The following is a 24,078-nucleotide window of genomic DNA, read 5'->3' as shown; positions in this document are numbered from 1 at the left end:
AAGGAAATAGCCTGTTGGAAGCCAAGGCATAAAGATGAGTCCTGAGCCTCTCCTCCTCCCCTTCCCCTTCCCTGGGCTACATCTATCTACAGCATCACTCTATCTCTGACAGGACCCCCATTTAAGCTTACCTCATCTGGAAATCTGTAGCTCTGCCACATATTAACTACTGTCAAGTGTAATGCTTGATACACTCATGACAAGTCCCTTCCTCCCCCAACTATCAGTCTGGTGCAAGGTGTCCGCCAAAAAGAGCCATATTAATTGGTGCAGAAACATATGAATGAACCACATGCCATCACAGCACATATTGAAGGAGCGGAAAACAGGCAATAACATACAGAAATGAAAATATACATTCGGCAGTATGCTGGACACATTCCATATACATTCAGCATTCGGTATCTATGTGCAGTCAAGCACTATGGCTGTGTGATAAGAGTCACAGGCGGATCGACTGAACAGAAGAACATCCGTGAAACTAATTATGAGCATGACAGACGTGACAGAAACATGAAAACGATTTTTCAAGACAATCAGCGGCAGAAAAGCGTGAGCCTGTATGGTGTATGTGTGTGTGTGTGTGTGAGAACGTGAAGTAGCCTATTTTCAGTGTGTGAGACAGGACAATGACCATCTACAATGACTGACTAGTGTTTACATGGCAGCAGATGGAAAGCTATTACTGCCGGACTGATTAGAGCTATGCACAGCTACTTAACTATAAGATACAGTCCATCACCATCAAACTGGCCTGAGAATCTGACAGTGAGCAACAAGACAATGTAAGACCTGTTTCTAACACATTTTATTCCCATCTATACATATAGCTTGATGAACTGGAGATCCAATTATATGACAATGTTTTCTACACTTACTGCATCCATTTGTAAATCTTGTTAATATTTCAGTTGATGCACCTGTTTTTTCTCCCAAGTGAAGATAATGCCTCTCTGCAGTATCCTCTGCAATATGTAGCTCTCTTTACTGCAAGTTTGTGTTATTATATAAATTTGTCAATAGCACGATGTCACTGAACCCAATGAGATTTTCTTACTAAATAACACTGCAGACCTGTAATGTTTACTTCTCATATTATTATTTTAAGCAGTGTGGTTTTTCAGTCCTATTCTTTGCGGCTGTAACAGACGCACATTATTCCCCACGAAGGCCATTATGTGTTATCCAGTCTGAATTAATCACTTCTCAGGCATGGATGGCTGAGCTTGCAAAATAATACAGTAAATATACAGCGGCTACAGTTTCATCAAGTTAATCCGTTCTCTTGACATAAACAAACCCAATCCGCCCGACACCGAAGACTTTAAATGATTACAATGTTTTAGGCATTTATTCATGTTTTTTGACTTCCACTTTAAAAAAAAGGTCCCATATTTTACACTTTTTTCTGTGTTTTATTTGAAGTGTTGATCCATAAGAAGATATATTTGCGGTTTTAAGCACCGAAAACCATCTCTGCAGTTTCACATCTCCTCTCTCGGGCTTTTCTCTGGAGCTCTAGTTGGCAAGTTGAAAGAAGGAGATTTATTAAAGAAGGTAAGTCGTTAATCAATCCATTTTCACTTTCAAATGTCACTGACATACTGCAGAGGGAGCTGCCCTTTTCTTTTTTACCTCTAAAAGTTAGTCACATAATTAGAAGTTATTTTGAACAGCACATTTGGGGCCAGTGGCTGTGGCCAGCGAACTGATTAGACAGAGCTGTCTTAAAACACAAAACTTGAAAAGTTCTGTGCAGCATGACAAATGATGCCCGCTAAGCAGGTTAGTATTGATTCTACAAAGGCTATCCACTCTCAAATGAATCTAGTCCACTGAGTCAAGTAAGGACAAAAAAAATTTTAAAAATTGGTGGTGCAAACTTTGTAACTTCTATTGATTTTCTTTGTTTAACGCAAACTGAATGATCAAACGGGTCTGTGTAGGTGAAATTCTGCAACCTCTGAGCTTATGGATGCCTTTTAAAAAAAAAAAAAGACTAGAACATTTTAACAGCTTTGCCTTCAAAATACCTACAAACCTTGTTAGAGATGCCAATCATGCGCATCCAAGACTAATCATGGTTCAGTGTTTTCTGGCAGAAACACCGATTTTCTTCCTCTAAATATAGTTGGCTATGTCTGTGTGTGTTTGTGTGTGTGTGTGTGTGTGTGTGTGTGTGTGTGTGTGTGTGTGTGTGCGATGGCAGAAGAAAGGGACTGAGCTGTAATCATAGACACTCTAATTAGCGCTTTAGGCCTCATCCTCAGTAGCGTAGGCAGCTGAGGCACAAATAGAGCCACTGCTCATTCTTACACGCGCAAACACAAATGCACACATTATCTAAACACATATGTTTTTTGGGGGGAGGGGGAATAACCAGGAGGGGCAGTTGGTAGTTTAAAAGGTTGGTAATGGTAATGATCAATTTGCTTCTCGAGAAACCTCTGAGAGCGATCCGCCGCATATAATGGTCTTATTTGTATTGATTCTGCAACTGTTGGTGCTTTTGGGTTGACCTTTCGGAGAGTTTGAGGAGGAGTAAGCCGCCATTAAAGCTGCCACCATAATGCTTTTACGCTTAACTGCGACGGCAGGCTGCTTTAACTGTCAGCAGCACATTCGATCCCCATCTTTGAGGAAGAGAAGAGGTTGACAGGAGGATGGTAAATGACAAATTGGATGCAGAATTCTGACGATGAGGAGATAGTGAGTGGTGCAAAGCTGTGGCAGCACATGAGTGAGGAAATTTAAAGAAGAAATGACACATGACAAAAGGGAGAGAGATGGAGAGAGAGAGAGAGGAAGAGCTGAAACGGGAAGAACAGAGGAAGAGGAAAAGATGCCAAACTTCCTCATGCAAGAATCATATTTTCTACAATGAAAATGCAGCTCTATTGCAAACATACACCATTTGCGTCACTAAAATATCGTCTATTTTAATTTTAACACCTTTTTTCATACTGTGTAAAAACACAATGCGGTGAAGCTGAAACAGAGGCTGCTGCTATTTATCCTTTTTTGACGTGTTGATTTGTAACCAGGACCACACACTCACACATCACACAGCCTCTCCATATTGTCACCACGTTTCATCTCTTCTATCTTCTCCCCGAACTCTTAACACTGCATAAGCTTCACATTGTTCCTCACCAATCCTCTGGTTACTTTTAGGCTTTCACACAACCCTTTCAACACACCCTTCGGGGTGGGGGGGTGGGGGGGGGGGCTCTTACTCGCAACCTCCGATCCATTCTGAATGAAGCATGTAATTAAAATGGATGCTTGTCTGCTCTCCAGCTGTTGCCCTTTTTAACGTGCTTCTATCTTGACATCACTTTGACACCCCTTTACTCGCCTGCTACCTGAGCTCCAGTCTGCTGGCAGGAACGCTTCGCTGTTGACTGCAGATTATAAATATGCACCGTGCATGAGAAGTAGGGGTCATGCTGGGAGACAAAAATAAATTTTTCACTTTGAAGAACTGCCATCAAGGGGAATATAGTACATTATTTATGTAAACTGATGTTTGAATGCAAATATTAAATACATAAAAGAAAACATGTTTTTTTCCCCCCCAGTTGCTTTATATTTCCGAAACCCATAGTGCAAGCGCCTAACTGAATTATTCTGTCATGCATCATTAGATTTTGGTACTTGTATGTGTGTATTGTGTGTGTGTGTGTGTTGCGGTTCTAATATATTTATCTGGCCTCTCTCTTGTGTCTATGATTTATTTTGTTTGGGCTCAGTGTACCACCTGGATAATGACTTGTCTCCTGGAGAGCATTAAAAACAGGAAGTTGTGATATATAGTATCTGGGAGTTATTCGCACAGTATACAAACCACACATCATGCAACTGCGTCCCTGCACAATGTTCCCCTGAGCAACATTTGGACATTTTGGCAAAGCTGCTTTGTTCCTTTGCTTATCGTGCCCTTTCCGTGTTAACAAAGCCCAGGCAACTTACTCCTCAGCTCAAATTTAATTACAACTCAGTGTGCTGTGGATTATGCAAAGTAAGTAAACACCAGAAGAGTGACACAGGGGTTTGTCTCCTGAGGTCTCTTTGCTGTAGTTTTCCACAGATGATTATTCATCATCACGCTTAATAATACATTAACCTTACCAAACATGGTTACCTGCTCAGTATGGAGGAAAATAACTTATACTAACATATTTCTCTACAATAAACTTAAGCCAAAAGTCTCAAATACTCTACAGCACATAACTAACAAAACTACATCATGTCAAACAATATCTGATCCAAGAATAAGTAAACAAGACCAAGAATTTGGTGCCATTTTTTTTCAGTATCTACAGTTTCATATTCTGTGCTACAGACACAGAGGTGTTTCACTCACTCGTCGTTTAGTGGATTCTGTGTTTTGATTGTAAAGTCAACCCGATAATACAAATGAAAAAAAAAAAAGAACACTGGCATTATGAGAACTGTGAGAAGATAATCTGTTATAGATGTGGTGATGTAACATTTGTCGTCTGTGGAAAACTGGTTATATATTTTTTTAATCACTGTGGAAAATGATTGTACAGATTTTAGAGTTATTGTCAGTTGCACCCCAGACAGCAGCAGTATGACGAACAGAGAGGAGAATCAGGTATAATTTCAAATGTATTAACTGCAAGTCTGGAGCCGCACATTCATTTCCTTGAAACAGCATAAACACTGAGAGTTTAATAGACCTTTTTGAGCTCTCCTCAAAGGATAATTACCACAGACTGTGCTATTATTTGGGTTATATTATATCTTTATTTGGGATACACTGCAATTGAGCGATATGTAGAATATTTCTGTCTATCTGTAGCATCCTATATATATTTCTTGATATCTGTGAATGACACTGATTCCTCTTTCAACAAATTATGACTATGAAACTGTGACGTGTTTCACCCTCCTGACCCTTTGTTCTGGTGTGGCAGGAACGGTTTGATAAGCTAAGCCACAGCTTTAAATCCAGTCTTAAATACAGCACTCCCCCTATTAAAAATAGCCGTGTGCTAAGAGGTTAGGGGCTCCTTATTAACAGGCATTTATTATGAACTACCTCTCTATCTGGAGCAGAGTATATTTCAGACGTGAAGGGAAACCGAGGAACCAAGCGTTTATTACAAAGTGACACAAACTGACAATATGCAGCTTATAGAGCAGGGCTGTTATATCAGCGGTCAGCGTGGAGAGAAGTGAGGTCAGGAAATGAATAAGAGGAAAGTTCATCTACGTTACATCTTGAGCATTGATACATTTCTGATTTTATCTCTCAGGTCAACCACACAGCGATTGGAGCTATCTTCTGTACATAACGCTGGGGAACATTATGCGGCTCGCAGAAATACAACACACATATAAAAGCCCTGAATCAAAAGCTGAGGGGGTGTTGCAGAGTCTTTGCAGCAACAGAATTCCCTACATAATAATAGAGAAAGATATTGTGTTTGTAAATGGCTGAGTTCTTCGACAATGAATTTAATCCGTGCACTATTTACCAAAGATACTCATGTTGCATTGTTTCTTCTTGCCGGGTCACGATGAGGTCTGTGCCCTTTTCCTGAGGGTGACCGTATGTGACCATGTCAATATTAATGTTGATCCAGTGAAAAATAACACAATCAGTTCAGCTGTGGCCTTTTCGACTAGTAAAAAAAGGCTCCTGTTGCTCACACAAGCACATGTGTTATGCATGTATTGCATCTACCATATATGTGTACGTCTGTGTGTCTGTGTGAGTGTGTGTCTGCGCATATGCTCGCCTGTATAAGCAGCAAGATTACCACTGATTACTGTTATATGTCTGCAGGTAATTGTCATTTTTCTCTCTCTACTCATGAGACCTGCTTTTGGTATGTTAATAAAGTCTTTCAGTGGAGGCTGCACGGTGCGCTGAATGCACTCGCTGGGTTTTGCATTTCAAAATGCACTCTCACGCCTCCTCCAAGAGGATGATGGAACTGTCACATTTTCATCTGCTCCCTCTGCTTCAAAGCACATACATCTTCGCCACCACAATGGTGGCCTCAGACAGTCAGTCCATGGAAAACCTGTTTCTATGTGGAACCTCTTCTGGCCCGTTATGTCATTCTCTTTATCATCAAGGAGAAAAAGATCCGGGAAGAATCTTCAATCTGGCTGCTTCATTAAAATCTTCTGCTGCGTCCTATTTTAATGCCACTTGTAAAATGTGAAAAAAAAAAAAAAAAAAGAAGGTTCGTGTATCTTGTCTGCTTTTGATATTTTCAATACCTAGACTTTCTACATTATCTATAAAAATAGTTAATTGGAAACAAGATTCTACAAGATATATTTTCTCATTTGCTTTGATGCCACAGCCCTCAACGCTCCTTTTCCTTTTTTTCCCACATGCTACGATAAAAGTTGTCTCCCTTTGTTCTTTTTCCAGCTTTACCACATCTTCCTCTGTATTTGTACTTTCTTTCTGGGGGGAGACCCACCACTAAAATCCCAGAGGTGTGTGCCTGAGTGTCTGCAGTGTAACTCTGAGTCATCATTATAAGTCTGCTCCCATTCTCTTTGCCGCATGTCATTCCTTTGCCTACACTGCATCACCTTCTCTCTCTCACACACACAGTCTCTCTATTGTGATACAGCAGCAGGTGCTGAACTGAGATAGGCAGCATCTAAAACATGGACTTCAATATACATTTAAATATTCACACACATAATTTAAGATAAAGGGCCCACTTACTAGCTTTCAACTGCATCTGATGGTCGTCTTCTAGTGGATTCCTTGATCCTTCTCCATCTGTGCTCATTCGGTCTCTTGTCCAGGGTTGTCATCGTCACATTGATCTGGTTCCCAACACTGGTTGCATGAGAAGTCATACACCGCTCCAGTGTTCATGCTACTGTGAATTGAAGTCTCTCACCAGATGTTTTGACAGCTCGGCCGCAGAAGGGAGTCCCACTGAGATGTTCCTGACGGTCTTAAATGATTTAGCTGTGTCCATCCTGGTTTTAAACTGGGGTGTCCAGCATCGTCCTCTCCTTAAAACAAATATCCACAATATTCCTTTTTAAACACAGTATATGTGAGTCAAAACGTAAAAGTGGACAGTAATAAAACATCACAGAACAAATTTGCCTTTGTGGGTCTAACTGATCAGACTATAGCTGATGAGACTGTCTGATTATACGACTGAACAAAAACATAATCCGCACCAGCAGAATCTGTCTGATTAGATCTAATCAGACTTGAGGAGGTATCTAAACCGACCACACTGCTCTCCTCTGAACCTCCTGTGGCACGCAGAAATCGTTCATGCGCATCCATCAGCATCTACTCAGATGTGTAATCGTTCAAACTCTGAATAAATCTGAGCAAGTCCCTGGCCTGGTTCGTGCTTCCTGTTTGGTTTGATGAGAACAGTGAACAGCTTGATGTGGCTGACCTTGATGTTCAGGATTTTCACACTTTGATGAAAATGGTGCCTCTCAATATGACCGCGCTGAGACGGCGAAATACTGAAATGCTGCCCACTGTGGCCAGACAATCCAGCCATAATTACATAATCTGACACACCCACCGCTTTTAGTTCAGCATTAACTAGGCTCAGATACTTGTTTCAGTATCCTTGTTGGGCTTGTTGCACACACACACACACACACACATACACACACACACACACACACACACACACACACACACACACACACACACACAGACACACACACACACACACACACACACACACACACACACACACACACACACACACAGACACACACACACACACAGACACACACACACAGACACACAGACATGCCAGGTTTTTCAACTGCTGCTGCATTCACTTCTGTATGAACTAATCGTAGTAAACATTATGCATGTTTCTGTACATGTTTGTCAAAGTTACATTAATGTTATGCAGCTGAAAGCACAGTCTTTATAAGTCCCAGTGTATTCCTGTGCTGCTGACATGCAAAGTCTGACATGACTGAGATCTGGCTGATTGTCAGAAAAGCAAACATTGAGGACAAACAGTATTTAAACAAGGACGCTTTGGGGAAATATGCTAAGTTCATAATCAAAGTACAAAGTAAGTCAGTTAAAATGTCTGAGTAAACGTGATACATTTTAAAAGGGGTGGGGTAAAACATGTTATATGGTGATAATAATAATAATAATAATAACATATGATAAATCTATTTAATCAAAGAGCATCTTGAGGCTGCCAGGTGTATCACTTCAGAGATGAGGACAGCACCTAAATCAACCGGTTAATTCCAGTCAGGCACTTTGCAGTTTGTGCACACAACTGATAATTAGCCAACTAATATACACTCAGTTCGGCAATTTATTAGGATCATCCAGCTAAAACCGATGTAGTCTAATAAAAACAGTCCTGCAATAAATCCTCCTTACCTCCGGTACCAGGCAGTTGATTTCCTCGTGCAAACAGGATGTAAAAGCCTGTTGGACGTTTCTGAGTTTTCTTACAGCAGACTGTACTCGGGGCCAGGCATGGGCTCATTGCGGCCTTACTGTGTTTTGTCGTCCCTATATAAAGCGACTTTGGCGCGCATGCGGCCCAATACCCGCCTGTGCGCAGTCCATAAACGCAGGTCTCTGTGCGCTTGCTCCGGTTCTTCCCTGCACGCCCCGTTTCCTGTTCACCTGATTTCCAGAAACGGGCACAGGTAAGTTCCTGGGTTTGTTTGTTCCGCACTTTACTTTTTTATTCTGATATTGAAATTATCCTGGAAAAGACTCGGCCGAGTCTCGGCCCAGAGATCCGGCTGAAGTGCGATCAGACTCCAACAAACCAACACCAGGCCTTAAGTCCACAACATGTGCCGGGGCTCGGCCCAATGCTGTTCTGGTGTTGGGCCTGAATGGCTTAATTTCGTATTTTTTCCATGCCAGCCCTTCCTTTAGATGCAGGATGGAATCAGATCTAAACATTAAATCTGTGAACTCTACTCCATCATAGTGTAAATAGGTTTCAAGATTAGTAATGCTGTTAATGCCAATTTCATTCCCCACCTATGTGAATTCAAAATAGTGACATCAGACAAATTTTGCCTCCTTTTATGTGGCAGTGGTGCAAATTAGTCAGATTGTCAAAATTGGTTGTGTGTTCAGAATCATTGAGACAGAACAATTAGATTCAAAATGTGATGCACGCTCGGGCTGATTTCTTTTCCTGGGCAACTTTCATGTTTTCCCCAAATGATGTACACAAATCTCTGCAAGCAGATGTTTACACGCCCGTGTACTGACAGTTGTTCTGCACACTGTGAGAAGGGAAGACTCCCATTTATCCATCTCCACTGATTTGTATACAGCGCAAGAAAAATTTGAGTGCGCCTTACTGTAGTTATTTACGGTAAATGTTAGTCGTTTAGCATGAATGCCTGTCAATTATTAGGACAAATTTTACCTTCAATTTTTATGGTATTACCCAATTTCGATGGTCAGAAAATCAGCATTTTGAAAAAATACTAACATGCCCCTAAGAACAGTAAACACGCATAAATATGTGTTAAAAACTACTACCAGGTCGATGACGTGTGTATGTGCGGGTCCTTCGGACTTCCGGGTGGTGTATAAACAGGTTGCTAGCCGAGTCGCCTTGTAAAGATGTGAGTTTTACTCCTGTTTTGTGCGAAATTTAGCCGAAGACGATTTCATGGGAATTAGCCAGTATGAAGGCGCTAATCTCTCTCATTTCATTTTCTTCATTAGGTCTAAAGTAACGTTTAAAATCACCCTGACGTCGGACCCCCGGCTGCCATACAAAGTGTGAGTACATTGACAGCTCAGCACTGACAGCTTTACATCTCTGTACACTTCAGTTTTTTTTTTAAAATCCGTTATTTAACACTGGTGACAGTCACCGCAAATTCTGATATTTTTTACTGTTATTTTTTAACCTATGCTGATGTGTTTGACCAGCGCTACATAATCTGTGGTCAATGAGACAACATCTGTTAGTGTAAAGCTGTGATTCACATGCTGCCACCAGCTAACACTGCTGTTAACTTCCCGTTTTATTTTTCTGAACATGGTATTAGTATGGCCGACAGTAGCTTACAGCATGTTGAGGGTTCTGTTATACATTAAATGCATCTTACAGGGTGTCAACAATAAAAATAATGTTACTTAGTCTGTGACAACTTTGAGTCATGTGACATAACTACTGTCATAACAATACATAATATGAATTTACATCTCTAAAATATGATAATTATACATTTTATTTATATAACAATTTACTAAACAACTGTTACAAAGGCAATGGAAGCTAAATAAATGAAGCACAAGTGAAACCAGTGTAATAATATTTAAAACAGAGCAGTGCAAAAAAGATCAAGATCAAATAGAATGGTGAAAAATTAAAAAGGTAGAATAAAGTGATTAAAAACATATATGTATATACATAAATGTGTATAGATACACTGAGCACTTAATTAGGAACACCCTACTAATATTGGTCAGGGCCTCTCCTCGTTCTCAATATACCCGGTGTTCTTTGTGGCATGGACTCTACCATATGTTGGAAACTTTCCTTTGAGATTCTGCTCCATGTTGACATGATTGCCTCACGTAATTTCTGCAGATTTATCAGCTGCACATTCATGCTGCCAATTTCCTGTTCTACCTCATCGCAAAGGTTTTGTACTGGATTCAGATCTGGTCAAAAATCAGATTGAGACAACTTTTGCTCTGTGATATAGTGCATCATCATGCAGGAAGGAGCTATTAGAAGATGGTAAAAATGTGGCTATGGACATGGTCAGCAACAATACCCAGATAGGCTGTGGTAGCTCAAAGTGTGCCAAGAAAACATTCCCCGCACCGTTACACCACCAGCAGATTCCAGAGTTTGGAGCCCGGTCATGTTTGGTCACAAAATTGGATCTGGAAACAGGAAGAAGTAACGGACATAGATCTAACTGAGAGAGAACTATGGGTAGTTCTCCTTTGATCAAAACAGAGATGACCGACAGAAATAGTCATAGGCTTGGCTGGTGGACCTCGTAAAATTCTTTCCTGGCGAATGTAAGAAGGAAAGTTATTGCTGTGACATTCATTCGGCGCCATCACACTGGTGTTCAAAACACAGACAGTAATAAAATTAGTGGAGGGTCATACTCTGTGTATAAAACCCATAATTTCTAGGTGTGCCACTGTGTGCGCACCATAATCCATGTCTGCTGTGTTTTGTCACACTCAAGCACAGGCATGTTTACAGGCGTATAAAAATACTTTGTTTGGAATAATAAATTGTTTCTGATATAATTTCTCCACAAAATACTTTAATTACCCCATTAAAAAAAAAATCTTAAAATTGCATTTACACTTTCTCACTTGTAAAACAAAACCATTATCTGTGAATATGCAAATATGGCTCATTTCAAAAGTTTAACTGCTGAATGGAAGATGACACGTACTTCACTCTTGAAGTCATGTCTCAATGTATATGCTTCCTGATCACACGTGTAAATGACGTAAAACATCAGACAATCTAGGTGTGAACTGGCAGCATGATCAGAAGGACGTCTTGATCTCAATCTTGAGGAGCCAATGTACAATTCAATACAAAACACTATAGAAGAGTTTGATTTTTCCAGATTATTCTCCAGATGATGCACATACCAGACCACATGATATCAATAAACAAGGATACGAAGTTAAAAAATTCAGTGAAATTTACATGTTGCTTTGGATCCCTTTCATTTCTATATTTGTCCTGTTCATGATAATACAGTGCTGGAATGAGTCACATTGCTGCAGAAACCAGCATATCTACAAAATGTCAACAAGATACTGATAAGAGTGATGAAAATCAGACACCAATATGTTTATTAAACTTTTTTCCCACAGTAATTTTGCCTCTTGGTGCATTTTAAATTTCCCCAAAGAGCTTCACTGAATTGAATTTGGATTTGTCCGAGCGCTAATGAATAGTTTCAAAATAATGAGGCCATTCAGACTGTTCAAATACTCTAACCAGAAACTCCACAGGGTGTCAATTCTCTAAGAGCGTTAGACAAGGCCTCACTGCAGCTGTTACGTCTTAGTATGAACAGAGGGATGATAAAGGCAGTAAATGAGGCATAATATTAATTCTGGCAGAGACTTAACCTGAGGACACCGTCAGTCTTTTCAGCTTATTTTTGATAATCAGTATTCACATTCGAACAGGTTACCACTCACTCTCAGTTAAGACAGTATGGTGGTGTTTGTAGTCTGACAAGCTTCCACTGTCTCACTGACAATGCTGAGGCTCCTCTCTCGGCTTCTTGCTGCTGCACTGATGGTGTCGATTGATTTTGCCCTCCACCACCTCAGCACCCGCTCTATTACCTTACTTGGTGATTGCATCTCTGGCCTTGAGATTTTTTTTTTTTTTTATCTCACATCTTAGCAAAATATTTGTGTTGGTTTTTGTTTTTTATACTCCTGGGGGGGGGGTGACTGTACTGCAGGATTCATTGGAGAAGCATCTAGCTGAAACTGTATAACTATTTATGCCACAAATAGTCTCACATGCTCTGACAGAAATGACTCTGACAGAAGTAATGTTACACTCAATTGAGTCTTGTAAAGGAAATTTCCTTTTGTTCTCCTTTTTTCTGTGTGTGGAGCTGCTGTGGTATAAGTGTCAAACCCTCAAACACCAGAGCAGCACAGGTGCTTGTCGATCAAAGCTCAGGTCCAGAGGTTCAGAGATGATATTTAATCATGTGGCATTCCTGCTTTAAAAAGCAAACAGTAAAAACATGGGGAATAAAGTAAAGTCTGGATTTTGTGGTGTTTTGAATTAAATCCTGTTTTAATGCATTGTTTTGTTACAGACTAAGCGTCCCAGAGAGCACGCCGTTCACAGCAGTTTTGAAGTTTGCAGCTGAGGAGGTGAGTTTACAGTTTTTGGTTGTTCTCTAAAGACTTTCAGGGTCTTGCTTTATGTACTATCATAGAAATACTATAAGATGCATACTTATACACATTAAGGGATCCATATCAAGAACGTTTGGCATTTATATGTTTATGTATATCAGCAAATAAATCATCATCTGTGGCTTTTATTATTATTATTAAAATTATTATTTTTAACTCTCAAATAATGATTTTGGAACTACTATCAGTCAGGCTTTAATCTCTATATGACCATAACACTTGCTAATTTGGTATCTGCAGTTATTCATGACCTTGGTAAACTGAACTGAAGTCTCAGAGCTGCAGGTGTTACAGACACAGGAAGCATTTCAGCTGCGGTTTTCAGTCATCTTTCTCGATTGGCTTGTATTTCAATCAATACAGCTGTCTGCACAGGCTGCATAATGCCCCATGTGTCACACACACACAAAACCATGGCATAAAGCCTCCTTTTAGGCTGCAGGTCTATTTTCTTCCATATTATGCACATAAACATACAGCAGCACTGATGCTGAACGCACCCTGACAGAAAGACTGCGGCTCCTGCTGATGATGTGCGGCTTTTACAATGTGCAGACGGGGTGTTGTTGTGCTTCTGTTATAAACCAGCATCTTGATGGGATGTAATATTCACATTCATTGTCTGGCTTTGCATGATCTAACCTTGGAGGCACCATCAAGCAAACAGAGAGAGTATTTTCAGTTGGATAATATTAATCATTTTAACCAGTAAAAGAGCAAAGTGTTTAAAAGGAGACTGTTGTTTGCAGAGTCACAGGGATACTGTTTTTTACTTGGCAAAAGCTCGCCTCCCAAGGTGGTTGGTAAAATATAGTGTGATTAGCCAGTGCCAAGTTTACTTTTAATTAGCAGGAGTTTATTTTAATCCCGTGTTGACCATTAAAACAGTGGCTGATGTGTTGAACAAGGAGACAGAGACACCTCATACATTAACAAATTACAGAAACCTCATATCCTGAAAGACATGCTGTAGCTAAAAATGTCTATTATTTTATTCAGTAATCATTAAGAGGTGATTTTCTTTTTTACTGTATCCTTTTTTCCACCAATTTTCCACTACCTCAAACAAAGCTCCAACAACACCCATTCATTCTAGATCTAAACTGTATGTCATGTTTGCTGCTTGTGCTACCTAGCAGTGGTTTGTTGAGCAGGACTCTGCTAACCCTATCTCCCCGGTGACAGACTGATTCCACCGTCTTTTCACCACAAATCCCACCAGCCCACATCCCTCCTCTGTCGAACACTGAAGTAGGACATGTATTGTGACCGTGCTGAGTGATTTTCTTCCAGAAATTCAAGCGTGGCTATCGTTCCCTCAGGCTCTTTCCCAACTGTTTTTGTGTATGTGTGTGTGCCGTTTTAATGTGGACTAAAATTTGTGTGAAAACGCGAACACACGTGCGTCTGACTAGTGTGTAAGTTGGCTGACAAAGGCTGAAAACAAAACGCACTCCACAGCATTTTCTTTTTTGCTTGTTTCACAAAGTTTGTTTCTGAAGACATTGTAACTGCAGCTCCTATTATTATGAAGTTGTCTCCCAACAAAGCCAGTGAGTCTCATTGCGCTGACTCAGTGGATGAAGCTCTCTGTTTTGATGTTTTATTCACAGTGTCTTCAGGCCAGTTTGAAATTGAATAGCAGCATGTCACTGACTATTTAACCAAAATACTTTAGTGCTGCTCAAATCCCAGAAATGTCAAATACTAGCTTCTGTTGTGGATTTCACTAATGGGGTGTAGGGACATACCACCATCAAACTATCAAACTGATAGGAAACAGAGACAAAGAACCCTTCTCTCATAAACACACAGGCTTTTAGCATGTCAGAGACATGCACAACCAGACCACGGGTCAAAGGTTCAGCTCCAGAGGATCAACAAATGGATAACCTGGCAAATTGGAGCAAACAATTTAAATCTCCATTTTGTAATATAAGTCTGTCTCTGTATTGATATTTGATTGCTTCTTATATAGGAAAAAGAAAAACTAAAAGCACTGATTATTCCTAAGGTATGAATCCGGGACGCTCTGTGTCACGAATGAATAGAAACGCACAAACCCTCTGTCCCTCTTTAGATAACAGTCATAAACTACAACCCACGTCCCAATCCTGTGACGTGTAGTGACGAGCAGAACACTCTTCACAGACACAGATCTGAGAAAAATACAAAATTAAATATCTAACTATTCTATTGTAATTAATGTGATGCCTCTATGTAATAGGTCAATGGCTGCTTCATGTAATGTTTTATGGTCATGGTGGAAGACGAATGTGCAAAGGAAAACTCTAGATTATACAATTCTAAGGTTCCATGGAAAATTACTCTCTTCTCTAAAGTTGAAACAAAGGAGAAGATGGGTGACGCCCCAGAAACATGCGCCAGCCCCCAGGGGATAAAGCAGTTGTGATCATTTCACACATGGCTCTCAGCAACAGCTCTTAGCTGTCAGCTTTTAGCAATTGCTTTTTGCCATTTTGCTCTTTATCGTTTTGTCCGTGTCCTTTGTTCTTTCTTTGCCACGTTCTCCAAGTAACATTCTTTTTGTCTACACACGCAATCTTTTATTTTTATAAGCCAAGTCAAAACCAACTGAACCAAAACAGCAGAACTGCCTCAGAGTAAGTTTTTGTAACTTTTAATTATTATCACGTTTTCCTTTCTGAAGATTTTTGACAGTTTAGAGTAATCTGGCCAACGCAGTCTCCTCTGTAGTTATCCAGCGACAGTTAAGTGCATTAGAGTTTTATTTCACATCAACCCGCAAGAGATGCCAGCAGATAACACGACCTGCCCACGACCGCCTGCAGAGAAGCCTACGAAGACATCAAGAGTTCCCCGAGACAGAAAGTCTGTTGGCCGAAATCATCAAAGCTGAAGCTGCTGTGGGACACTGGCAGAACCCGTTACCATGGTAATGTGCACAACAGCACACTTCCATCCAGAACATGTCGTCGACAATTACCAACCATCTCAGCCACCTGGGTTCCAGCCAAGGGTCTCAAGCTACAGCGCAACTCCAGTAGGCCGGTCTTCACTTTCTGCTCGTGATGGCGTTCATGCCGAAATATAACAATATTCAATCTTCAGATCTCATTCGTAGACCTAGTGAGCATTAGTTGTACTTATTGTACATAGCCGTAACATATTCACTTCCACCATTGCCAACTCATCAGTTCATTTCATTATTATATTCATCTTGATGGTTATTAGACATTGCATTTACTCTGTAGATAGTGGTCTACTTATTACATTTCTTTATTTACACTGTCATTGTCCTATTGTGTTCTTTTCAAGATTGGAGATCCATTGAATCGAGAAGTCAGGGCTTCTGATATAAGATTGATCACATTAATCAATACAGAAAATCAATAACATTGTCCTCCCTGAGGACTGGTGCCCCCTTATCAAAGAGAGCAAATTTGAAATTGCAGTATTCACGATGTAGGGGATGTGTAATCATTGTTCTCTGCTTCATTTTCTTTTACAGTTCAAAGTGCCGTCAGCAACCAGCGCAATAATAACAAATGGTGAGTGTGTGTGTGTGTGTGTGTGTGTGTGTGTGTGTGTGTGTGTGGGGGGGGGGGGGGGTCTTTCTAAGAATGATTTTTTGTTTCTTTAGCAAGTGCAAAATCAACATGTTTACCAGCTTGACAGTTATTAATAACGGTGTTAGAGAGAGACCCTCATTCCTGTAGAAGTTATGTGTTTTGAGAAAAACACAGATTTCAAAACCTCAACAGCAAACTTGAAGGATTTGACGGGGCTCTAAAAAAAAAATCAGGGAGTGCTTAAGGCAATTTCTGAACTACAGTGTGATGCTGGGAGTATAAATAAATAAATTCTGTCTGTTCAGATAATGATACATCATAATGATCAACAAAATTCGAATTTTCACTTAAACGTCAAAATTATTTATTTAACAGAATGTCTGAAACACTGCATATAGTAGCCTCGAAATCCTAATAAAAAGAATTTAGGTAATTTGTAAGAAATATTGAACCAAGAGGAAAATCATTTACTACACTAACATGACACAAGAAGCATGTGGAACCCATGTCAAGTTTTTTGATGTATTTCTGGTTCCTGAAATTTTGAGAGAAAATTGCTGTTTGTGTTTCTTGTATTAATTTCCAGCATCAAACCACAGAGTATGATTAGTCCTGTTTGGGCATTATTCACAGCAGCTTTAATTAATGGCAGCCTCCGTGTCTGCTATTAATTCTGCTTGACCTTTATTGATCTGTATCAGCTACCAGCTGGAATTGCAAGAATGCTGATGGCACTTATCTCAACCCCCAAACCCCCGCTAACGCACATTGACCAATAATTGGCACAACATTTTGTTTGCACATTAGAAACAAGTAAAAATTAGAGCAAATTAGAGCCCAGATAAAACAGCAATTAAAGATGATTTATATTCAGAAATATATCACATATCATACTCAATATACTGCTACTAGTAAGAGGATTATTTGACTTGATTATTTCATTGACAATATGAAGTGCTAAACTAAATTCAAGCATTTAGAACCGTGGCTGTCAAAATAACGGCCTATCAGGGAACAGTTTCTATCAAATACCCAACAGAATCACGTCTAAAATAACCCGAGGCTGTAAAATGTAAAAATACTCGGCAGGATTCGTCCAGGCACAGAACACTTGTAACCACAGTTGTAGTAATCACTGGAACAAATTACAGTAAATTGTCTTTGTGGCTGTTAGAAGGAAAATTGTCAGCTTATTCAGTGTATCCTGACAATTAAACTGTGCAGTGCCACGTGAAAAAATAAAATAAGATAAAAAACTGATGATGTTTTCGTTTACCTCTCCACCTCTGTGCTGACAGCGTTAGGCTACAGAGAGAGAGAGAGAGAGAGAGAGATGTTCATAAGGAGTATGCCTGATGTATTTTGTCACATACTGGAGGTTAGTCATAAAAAGATGACATTTTCTCACGGCTGTGGGAACATATTGGACTTGTGAGTGTTGCACTGAGATGAGGTTTGTGTTAAAATGGCTGACATATGACCGCCACGCTAAACGTGAGTTTTAGTTTTATCAGTGCTGAATTAATGACTGGTCTGTTATTATTCCAGATAGAATTGCCTGCTGCTGAGGCACGCTCTCATTTTTGTTGTTGCCTAGTGCAACATCATTATGGATGAACTGCTGATATTGTAAATGGTCTTTTTTTCATTTCCGTGCTGCTCATTTGCATGACAGTCTTCTCATTTTACATTGTGTTGATGTTTTTTGTTTATTTTTTTTCCTTTCATTGTTGGCGTGCAGATGGAATAGGAATCAACCCTGCCCAGACAGCAGGTGAGTTGTGGTGTTCGTTTGGAGTCCATGCCTTAGAAGATCTTTAAAGCTACTGTTTCCACAGAAGAAAACTGAATAAGATTAGTTTGGCAAAGCCCTCAGAGGCAGTGACGTCTGTGGATGGTTCTGCAAAAGATCACAAAGAAATGTAAGGTTTAATATGAAAAGCCTTATTTGAGGTAACTACAATCAAATCATTCCAGGATGATGATCAGGTTTATTTAAGTCAGGTTTGAACAGTAAAGTTAAATTTGTATCAGAGGATGTACAAAAAACAGCTCAGAGGTGTTAAGCAGGGGCCATTGATTCATAAAGTAATCGCTGTGATGGGCAGCGATGAAAACCAACCAAATTATCTGATAAAGTTGAAATGCTAAAACTCGTGTCAAAACGTCACATCACCACTGGACATGCTCAAACACTGAGCCACATCTGTATTGGCGTTGAGTGTTATCAGAACTGAGAAATGGAATGAAATAAAAATGGCTGCTGCACAACTGAGGTAAACCCCCAATAACAGTCTAGAATAGAATATATATATATATATATATATATATATATTATATATATATATATAGAATAAATTGAAAAATGAAATGATTAAAATAATCTTGAGTTAGCAAGATAATCCCGATTTAACTGAGTGTCTGAGCAGACCTCACAGTTGTTTGTATGGAGATGGCGTTTACTGAGTCATGAATATAGATGCATTGCCTGGAGAAGCAGCATTTAATCTGAAATTAAAAAGTGACCTCTGACTGGAGGCGAACTAGATGCGGAAATCTGTTTAGTCACTTGCCTTTAGATTCCCATATTATTGCTGAGCTGCAGTGAATCACTTACGAACACAGTACGAACCCCCCGAGGTTCATACTGAAAGTGTAGCCCACCGCTCCTTATGTAAGTCATCACTTTCAACAAAAGACAGGTAACAGATGACTGGGTTTTCTGCATAAAGCAGGATAAGCTAATGCCTGCTTCGACCGAAGGCAAGATTGGGTGTTTTTCGGTTAAGAAAAGGAAATAAGTGGTGGGCATTCACAGCATCTTTTTTTTTCTTTTTTTTTATCTGCGCAACATCCATGCTGTGTGGTGCTGCCAAGAATAGCCTCGGTTCAGACACCTCTGTCAGATTGCCTTTTTTTTTTTTCACCCGCTGCAGCCAGTCTACCTCATGTTCACAGGATTGAGTTCATGGTGGAAACTGATCCGATGTAATTTTACAACCTTTTTCTCCTCACACAACTTCATAAGGCCAATATTGTACATTTCCGGAGGCATAATAGAGGTGCACTTATGCACTGATGGCCCTGAGAGTGATGCATGCATATATGATCTCAGCATGGTTGCTGCTTGAATTAACAAGTTAATGAATTAAATTACATTAGGGTTATTGTATATTATTCAAATGAAATTACTGTGTGTGCGTGCTCGCTAAAATACACCTGATAGATTCTTTAATCTTTATATTAGGGTTTAAGATAATCAGCTCCAGTTATATTAACAAACTCAATTGGTTTTCAGTATTTTTCATCACTGTCTTGAGAGTAGGAATTGTTTTCTAGTTTCTCTCCCAGCTGGTAAAATTACATATTGTTTTGCAGCGTAGCAGCAATAGTGGCTGTAAAACGCCCCTATTAAAGCACACAGATTATAAACTGTTCTCTTTATGTGGTGCTCTGTCCTGTGTTGCAGGGAATGTGTTTCTAAAACACGGCTCAGAGCTTCGCATCATTCCCAGAGACAGAGTGGGAGGACAAGGAGACTGATGCTGCTTTTCCCTCCTTGACGGCAATAATCACTCACCCGGCAGAATCATATAACACTTGAGACCCAGGAAACACCTCAGCATGTGTCATATTTATTTTCTGGCCCACAACTGACAGTGACTCACATGAGAATATATATATTTAAACGTGATGATGACATGCATACACTCTTGCATGCTCCCTGCTTCAGCTTTTTTCTTTTCATCTTCTAAGTGTAACTGCATCAAAAGATTTACCCAGTAATTGACATACACAAACACAGCAGCGTCATCCTGGGAAAGATTTTAGCGAAGATTAACAAACTGCTGAGTGAACAGTTATAGCTTTTGTATCTTTGTAAATGACAATAAACAATCAGTATGACTAACAGTACATGCCTATTTTGCAATGTTTACTTTTTTTAACGGCATTGTGAAGATGGCAATGTTTTTTGAATATATGTACAAGATGCTTTTAAGGACCATTTTCATTATATCATGTGGCTGTAGATGCAGGTAAATGTCTGTTCACATTAGATGTTGTCAGGCACCTGTTGTCAGGGAAGTATTCCTCAAATCATGGATCTGTGCTGAACCTGTACTGTGGACCAGATTTTCCCATAACTAAAAGAGCATATGAATATTGTGGCTAATGTAAAGAAGTGTGTTTGTTCGGTTGTCGAACTGTTCAGGCACGTGGATCTTTGCTGCCCTCTGTCAGGTTACATTATAACATCGGTTTGTGCTTGAGCCAAATGCCTCACCTCTGTATTTCAAGCCCTGTGTTATGTTGCACAATAAATATAAAAAAAAAAAAAAAAAAGATTATCCTGAGTAATCTAAACTTTGTTTTAATTTGCACTGCTAGATTAATTAGGAGCTGAGGAGCAGGTGGTGAGAAAATGAGGCAGCCATCCAAAGATTGTAGATTGAAGTGCAGAGGCCCCCCCCCCCAGACTGTGTCACAATAGCCGTCGCTGAGGTTCAGCTCATCCGATCAAAACCTAAAACACTGGTTCTCATCTGGGAAATAAATGAAGTGTTTGATTGATATCTTCAGTCCTGCGCCTTTCCTTTTGTCAGGACAATTTGAAAAATCACTGGATAGAAAATATACTTTCATATTAAGTCTCCAGATTATTCCCATTCAAAACAAAACAAAAGCTTGACTAATAGGTAGAGCAGGAGTTTATGCTTTATTGTTTCTGTGACTGATTAATGAGGGAAAGCAGTTTATTATCCCCTCCACATTAATCATTATCATCTGAGAAGGTCTGAATCATTTGTTTTTGAATTGGTTCTCTTTTTCTGCCACGGAAAAACAAAAATGCATAGTTGGTAAAGAAAAATGAGCAAGAGAGAATAATGGAGCGTGCATAATTCACAAGAGAAAGCACACCGTTGTATCTCACCATCCATTAGGATGCAGACTCAGATGGGGAGAAGCAGGAGCGCCGTCACAAATGGATTTCCTCATTTATTTTAATCAAAGTCACTGCTGGGCACATTCTCCAGAAATGTACTTCTGAAATGACAAAAGACCACAGAGTGGTCTGGCTGCACCGAAGTGCCGGCCTCGGTGCTCTGAAAAAAATTCTTAATTACTGCAGTTTTTTGTAAAATAATATGTATTTACAAGTGTGAGTGAACATTTCAGTTTACATCTTTCAAATCTTTGTGGGTTTTTTTTTTTTTTTTATCAGGGTGGAGTATAAATACATAAGTACAAGAGAAAAGACAACATGGATTCATTTAAATTAAAAAACTCATTTCATCACCTCCGCTGATTTTATGCTCTTTTAGGCATGAAATTAAAATTTCACTCTTAAACAAAACAAGTGCCGCAGTTTAATCTTTATGAGCGTCGAAGCAGAAAGATGCTTCATAATCACATTTCAGGTTGAGCTCTCTGTCCTCCTGCACAGACAGACCCGTGGCCCTCAGAGCACAAAGGGAAGAGGGTCCTATGATCCACCACCGGATCAGTACCAGCACTTTTTCCAAGCTTCAGCAAGTCCAACGTGGCTCCCAGGAAAAGAATTAGCGAGGCATCCTCCGGAAAGGTTGATGATACAACAACACAGCCTGTTGACTCTGCAGTGAAACGGATCCTCCAGGCACATGTCACATTAGATGATGATCTGACTGAGAGTCAGTGCAACTGTGAGAGTCCTTCAGCTGAGACGAGGCACTGAAGAGGATGTGTGTGTGTGTGTGGCTGTGGATTGATTCATCATTTTTGATGGTAAATGGCAGAGAGTTTCATAGATGGTCAGTTAGGTTACATTTGGCTGAGTGTGAGCACGCCTGCCCTCCACTGCTCTCCATAATGAGAGGCCGGTTCCTCCTCACAGTGCAGCATTGTGGGAGGTTGGATGTGTCCTCTCTTCAGCCTCTTTGCCCTTGCACCTGTATGAATTCCTACAGATGTAAAAAAAAAAAAAAAAAATTGATCATCCGGTTTTTCCGAATAAAACCACATAGTCACCTGTTGAAACACCTGTAACCGACTCTTGATCTGAGACAGTGAACGGCTTGAAGTGTCTCAGTTTGAAGATGGCAGACATGCAGAGGAACAGTGGACAGGATGCTGACACAGGGATGACAAAGTAGTATTGACTGACCGCAGTGGGTTTGCATGAAGCTGTGTCTGTGTTTGTGATTGAGGGATAGATAGATAGAAGAATCAAGCCCCACTTGCTATAAAATGGGTTTTCCCACTCACTCCATCTTCTTTTCCCCAATCCTTTGTGCCCCCACTGCTTTATAAACGACACGTTGAGTGTGCTCCTTGGCCTCCCATTAAAGGCAGCCAATCTAAAATGAGATCTGGTGGTCCTCCACAGACGCAGCAGTGGGTAAGACCAGCGCTGTGGCCACAGGTCAGTGAGCCATGTAAAGAAATGGGGAACCAGGGAATGGAAACAGCCGCCCTTCTTTGGCAGCCCATCCAGCTCGTTTTCACCTCACTCTCACACATCTGTCACTCAAACATGTGCAGCACATGTGGATACGCAGGTGTGTATGTGTGTGTGTGCAAACAGTGTTCACACACACAGAGCCAGGTGGTACTACGCTTCAGGGATACCGATTAAAAACCATCGCAGGCTCCACATCAAGATTATTTAATTATATTGATGACCTAATTCTGCCCCCTTCTGTCTTAAAATAAGTATGGCAGCTGGAAGAAAATCCCGTGGGGCACCATAGACATTGTTAGGCAGCTCCGATTCATGTTCTTGTATCTCCTCCTCTGCAGAAATGACAGCTAATTAATCTTGATGGAGAACAGATATTTAGGCAACTAGCATATTTTAGACATGCCGCAATTTTCTCCAATGCAGCAATGAGACGAGACACTCCACGTTTCCCAGCCTGGAGGAATATACTTCCTTATCATGGATGTGTCAATTTGATATCCTCTGGGCTAAAGCGAGAAATATAATGTGGTTTTAAGGCAAAGCATCTCTTTGTTTTCAAATATTAAAACAAGCTTTCAGTTTTTTATCATTCTCAGTGGTACATATCTTTATAGGAATGCTGTACATCGTTGCCCTTTCCCATATCCTTCTGAAATCAATTCATATTTTGATATAAATCACATCTTTTATCTAATTTATTATTTGTGCTCTTTTCCTATCTCTTCTCAATTGAAATGAATCTGTGACCGATGTGAATTCTCATAATCCAACCAATGTGTTTTTAGGAATGATGAACCTGTCGACATTTATAACACATCTCTTGGAGAAAAAGGCCCACACACACGCACACACACACACACACACGCACACATACATACACGTATACATGCACACACACGCTCTTCAGATGAAAAATGATCCATTTATTTCACATCCAAAATGTGACTCATTAACCTGCCATTTGATGAATTCATGGAAAATAGCTTCTGCCTCTCACCACCTCTCCTTTCTTAGCCATCGCTGTATTTTCTACCCGGTTTAAGTCTTTAGAATAACACTCGAGCTGAAGCTGGAGGTCCCATGAAAAGAATTTACTTTAACACTTTTGTTAATGTCACCTTTGTCAACAGGAAAGGAGT

The 24,078-nt window shown here is 40.1% G+C and overlaps 1 protein-coding gene and 1 long non-coding RNA gene across 3 annotated transcripts; one reads left to right on the top strand and one right to left on the bottom strand.

Moving 5' to 3' along the window:
- Positions 1 to 1,403: 1,403 nt before the first annotated feature.
- On the bottom strand, positions 1,404 to 8,662 carry LOC130182850 (uncharacterized). Of its 2 annotated transcripts, none has more exons than XR_008829754.1 (3): positions 8,402 to 8,662; positions 6,725 to 7,023; positions 1,404 to 1,518 (listed from the first exon to the last, which is right to left on the bottom strand). It is a non-coding gene; the product is annotated as an uncharacterized LOC130182850 (long non-coding RNA). The 2 variants fall into 2 exon arrangements; XR_008829753.1 differs by lacking the exon at positions 1,404 to 1,518 and adding an exon at positions 6,026 to 6,189.
- An 873-nt stretch (positions 8,663 to 9,535) lies between these two features.
- ufm1 (ubiquitin-fold modifier 1) lies at positions 9,536 to 20,412 on the top strand. The gene is made up of 6 exons (XM_056398262.1): positions 9,536 to 9,621; positions 9,725 to 9,781; positions 12,841 to 12,898; positions 16,437 to 16,476; positions 18,239 to 18,271; positions 19,967 to 20,412. Coding segments are annotated over exons 1-6 (264 nt in total). The 5' UTR covers positions 9,536 to 9,619; the 3' UTR covers positions 20,041 to 20,412.
- The last annotated feature ends 3,666 nt before the right edge of the window (positions 20,413 to 24,078 follow it).

The sequence above is a fragment of the Seriola aureovittata genome, chromosome 15, assembly GCF_021018895.1.
Source record: "Seriola aureovittata isolate HTS-2021-v1 ecotype China chromosome 15, ASM2101889v1, whole genome shotgun sequence".
NCBI classification, from domain to species: Eukaryota; Metazoa; Chordata; class Actinopteri; order Carangiformes; family Carangidae; genus Seriola; species Seriola aureovittata.
The sequence above is the reverse complement of the archived record's forward strand: the minus strand, read 5'-3'. Positions and strand labels throughout refer to the sequence as shown.

Bases quoted from the DNA above. Each gene is read 5' to 3' on its own strand.
- ufm1 (XM_056398262.1), top strand. The intron at 12,899-16,436 runs GTGAGTTTACAG...TTTCTTTTACAG, and splicing joins TGAAGTTTGCAGCTGAGGAG to TTCAAAGTGCCGTCAGCAAC. The intron at 16,477-18,238 runs GTGAGTGTGTGT...GTTGGCGTGCAG, and splicing joins CAGCGCAATAATAACAAATG to ATGGAATAGGAATCAACCCT.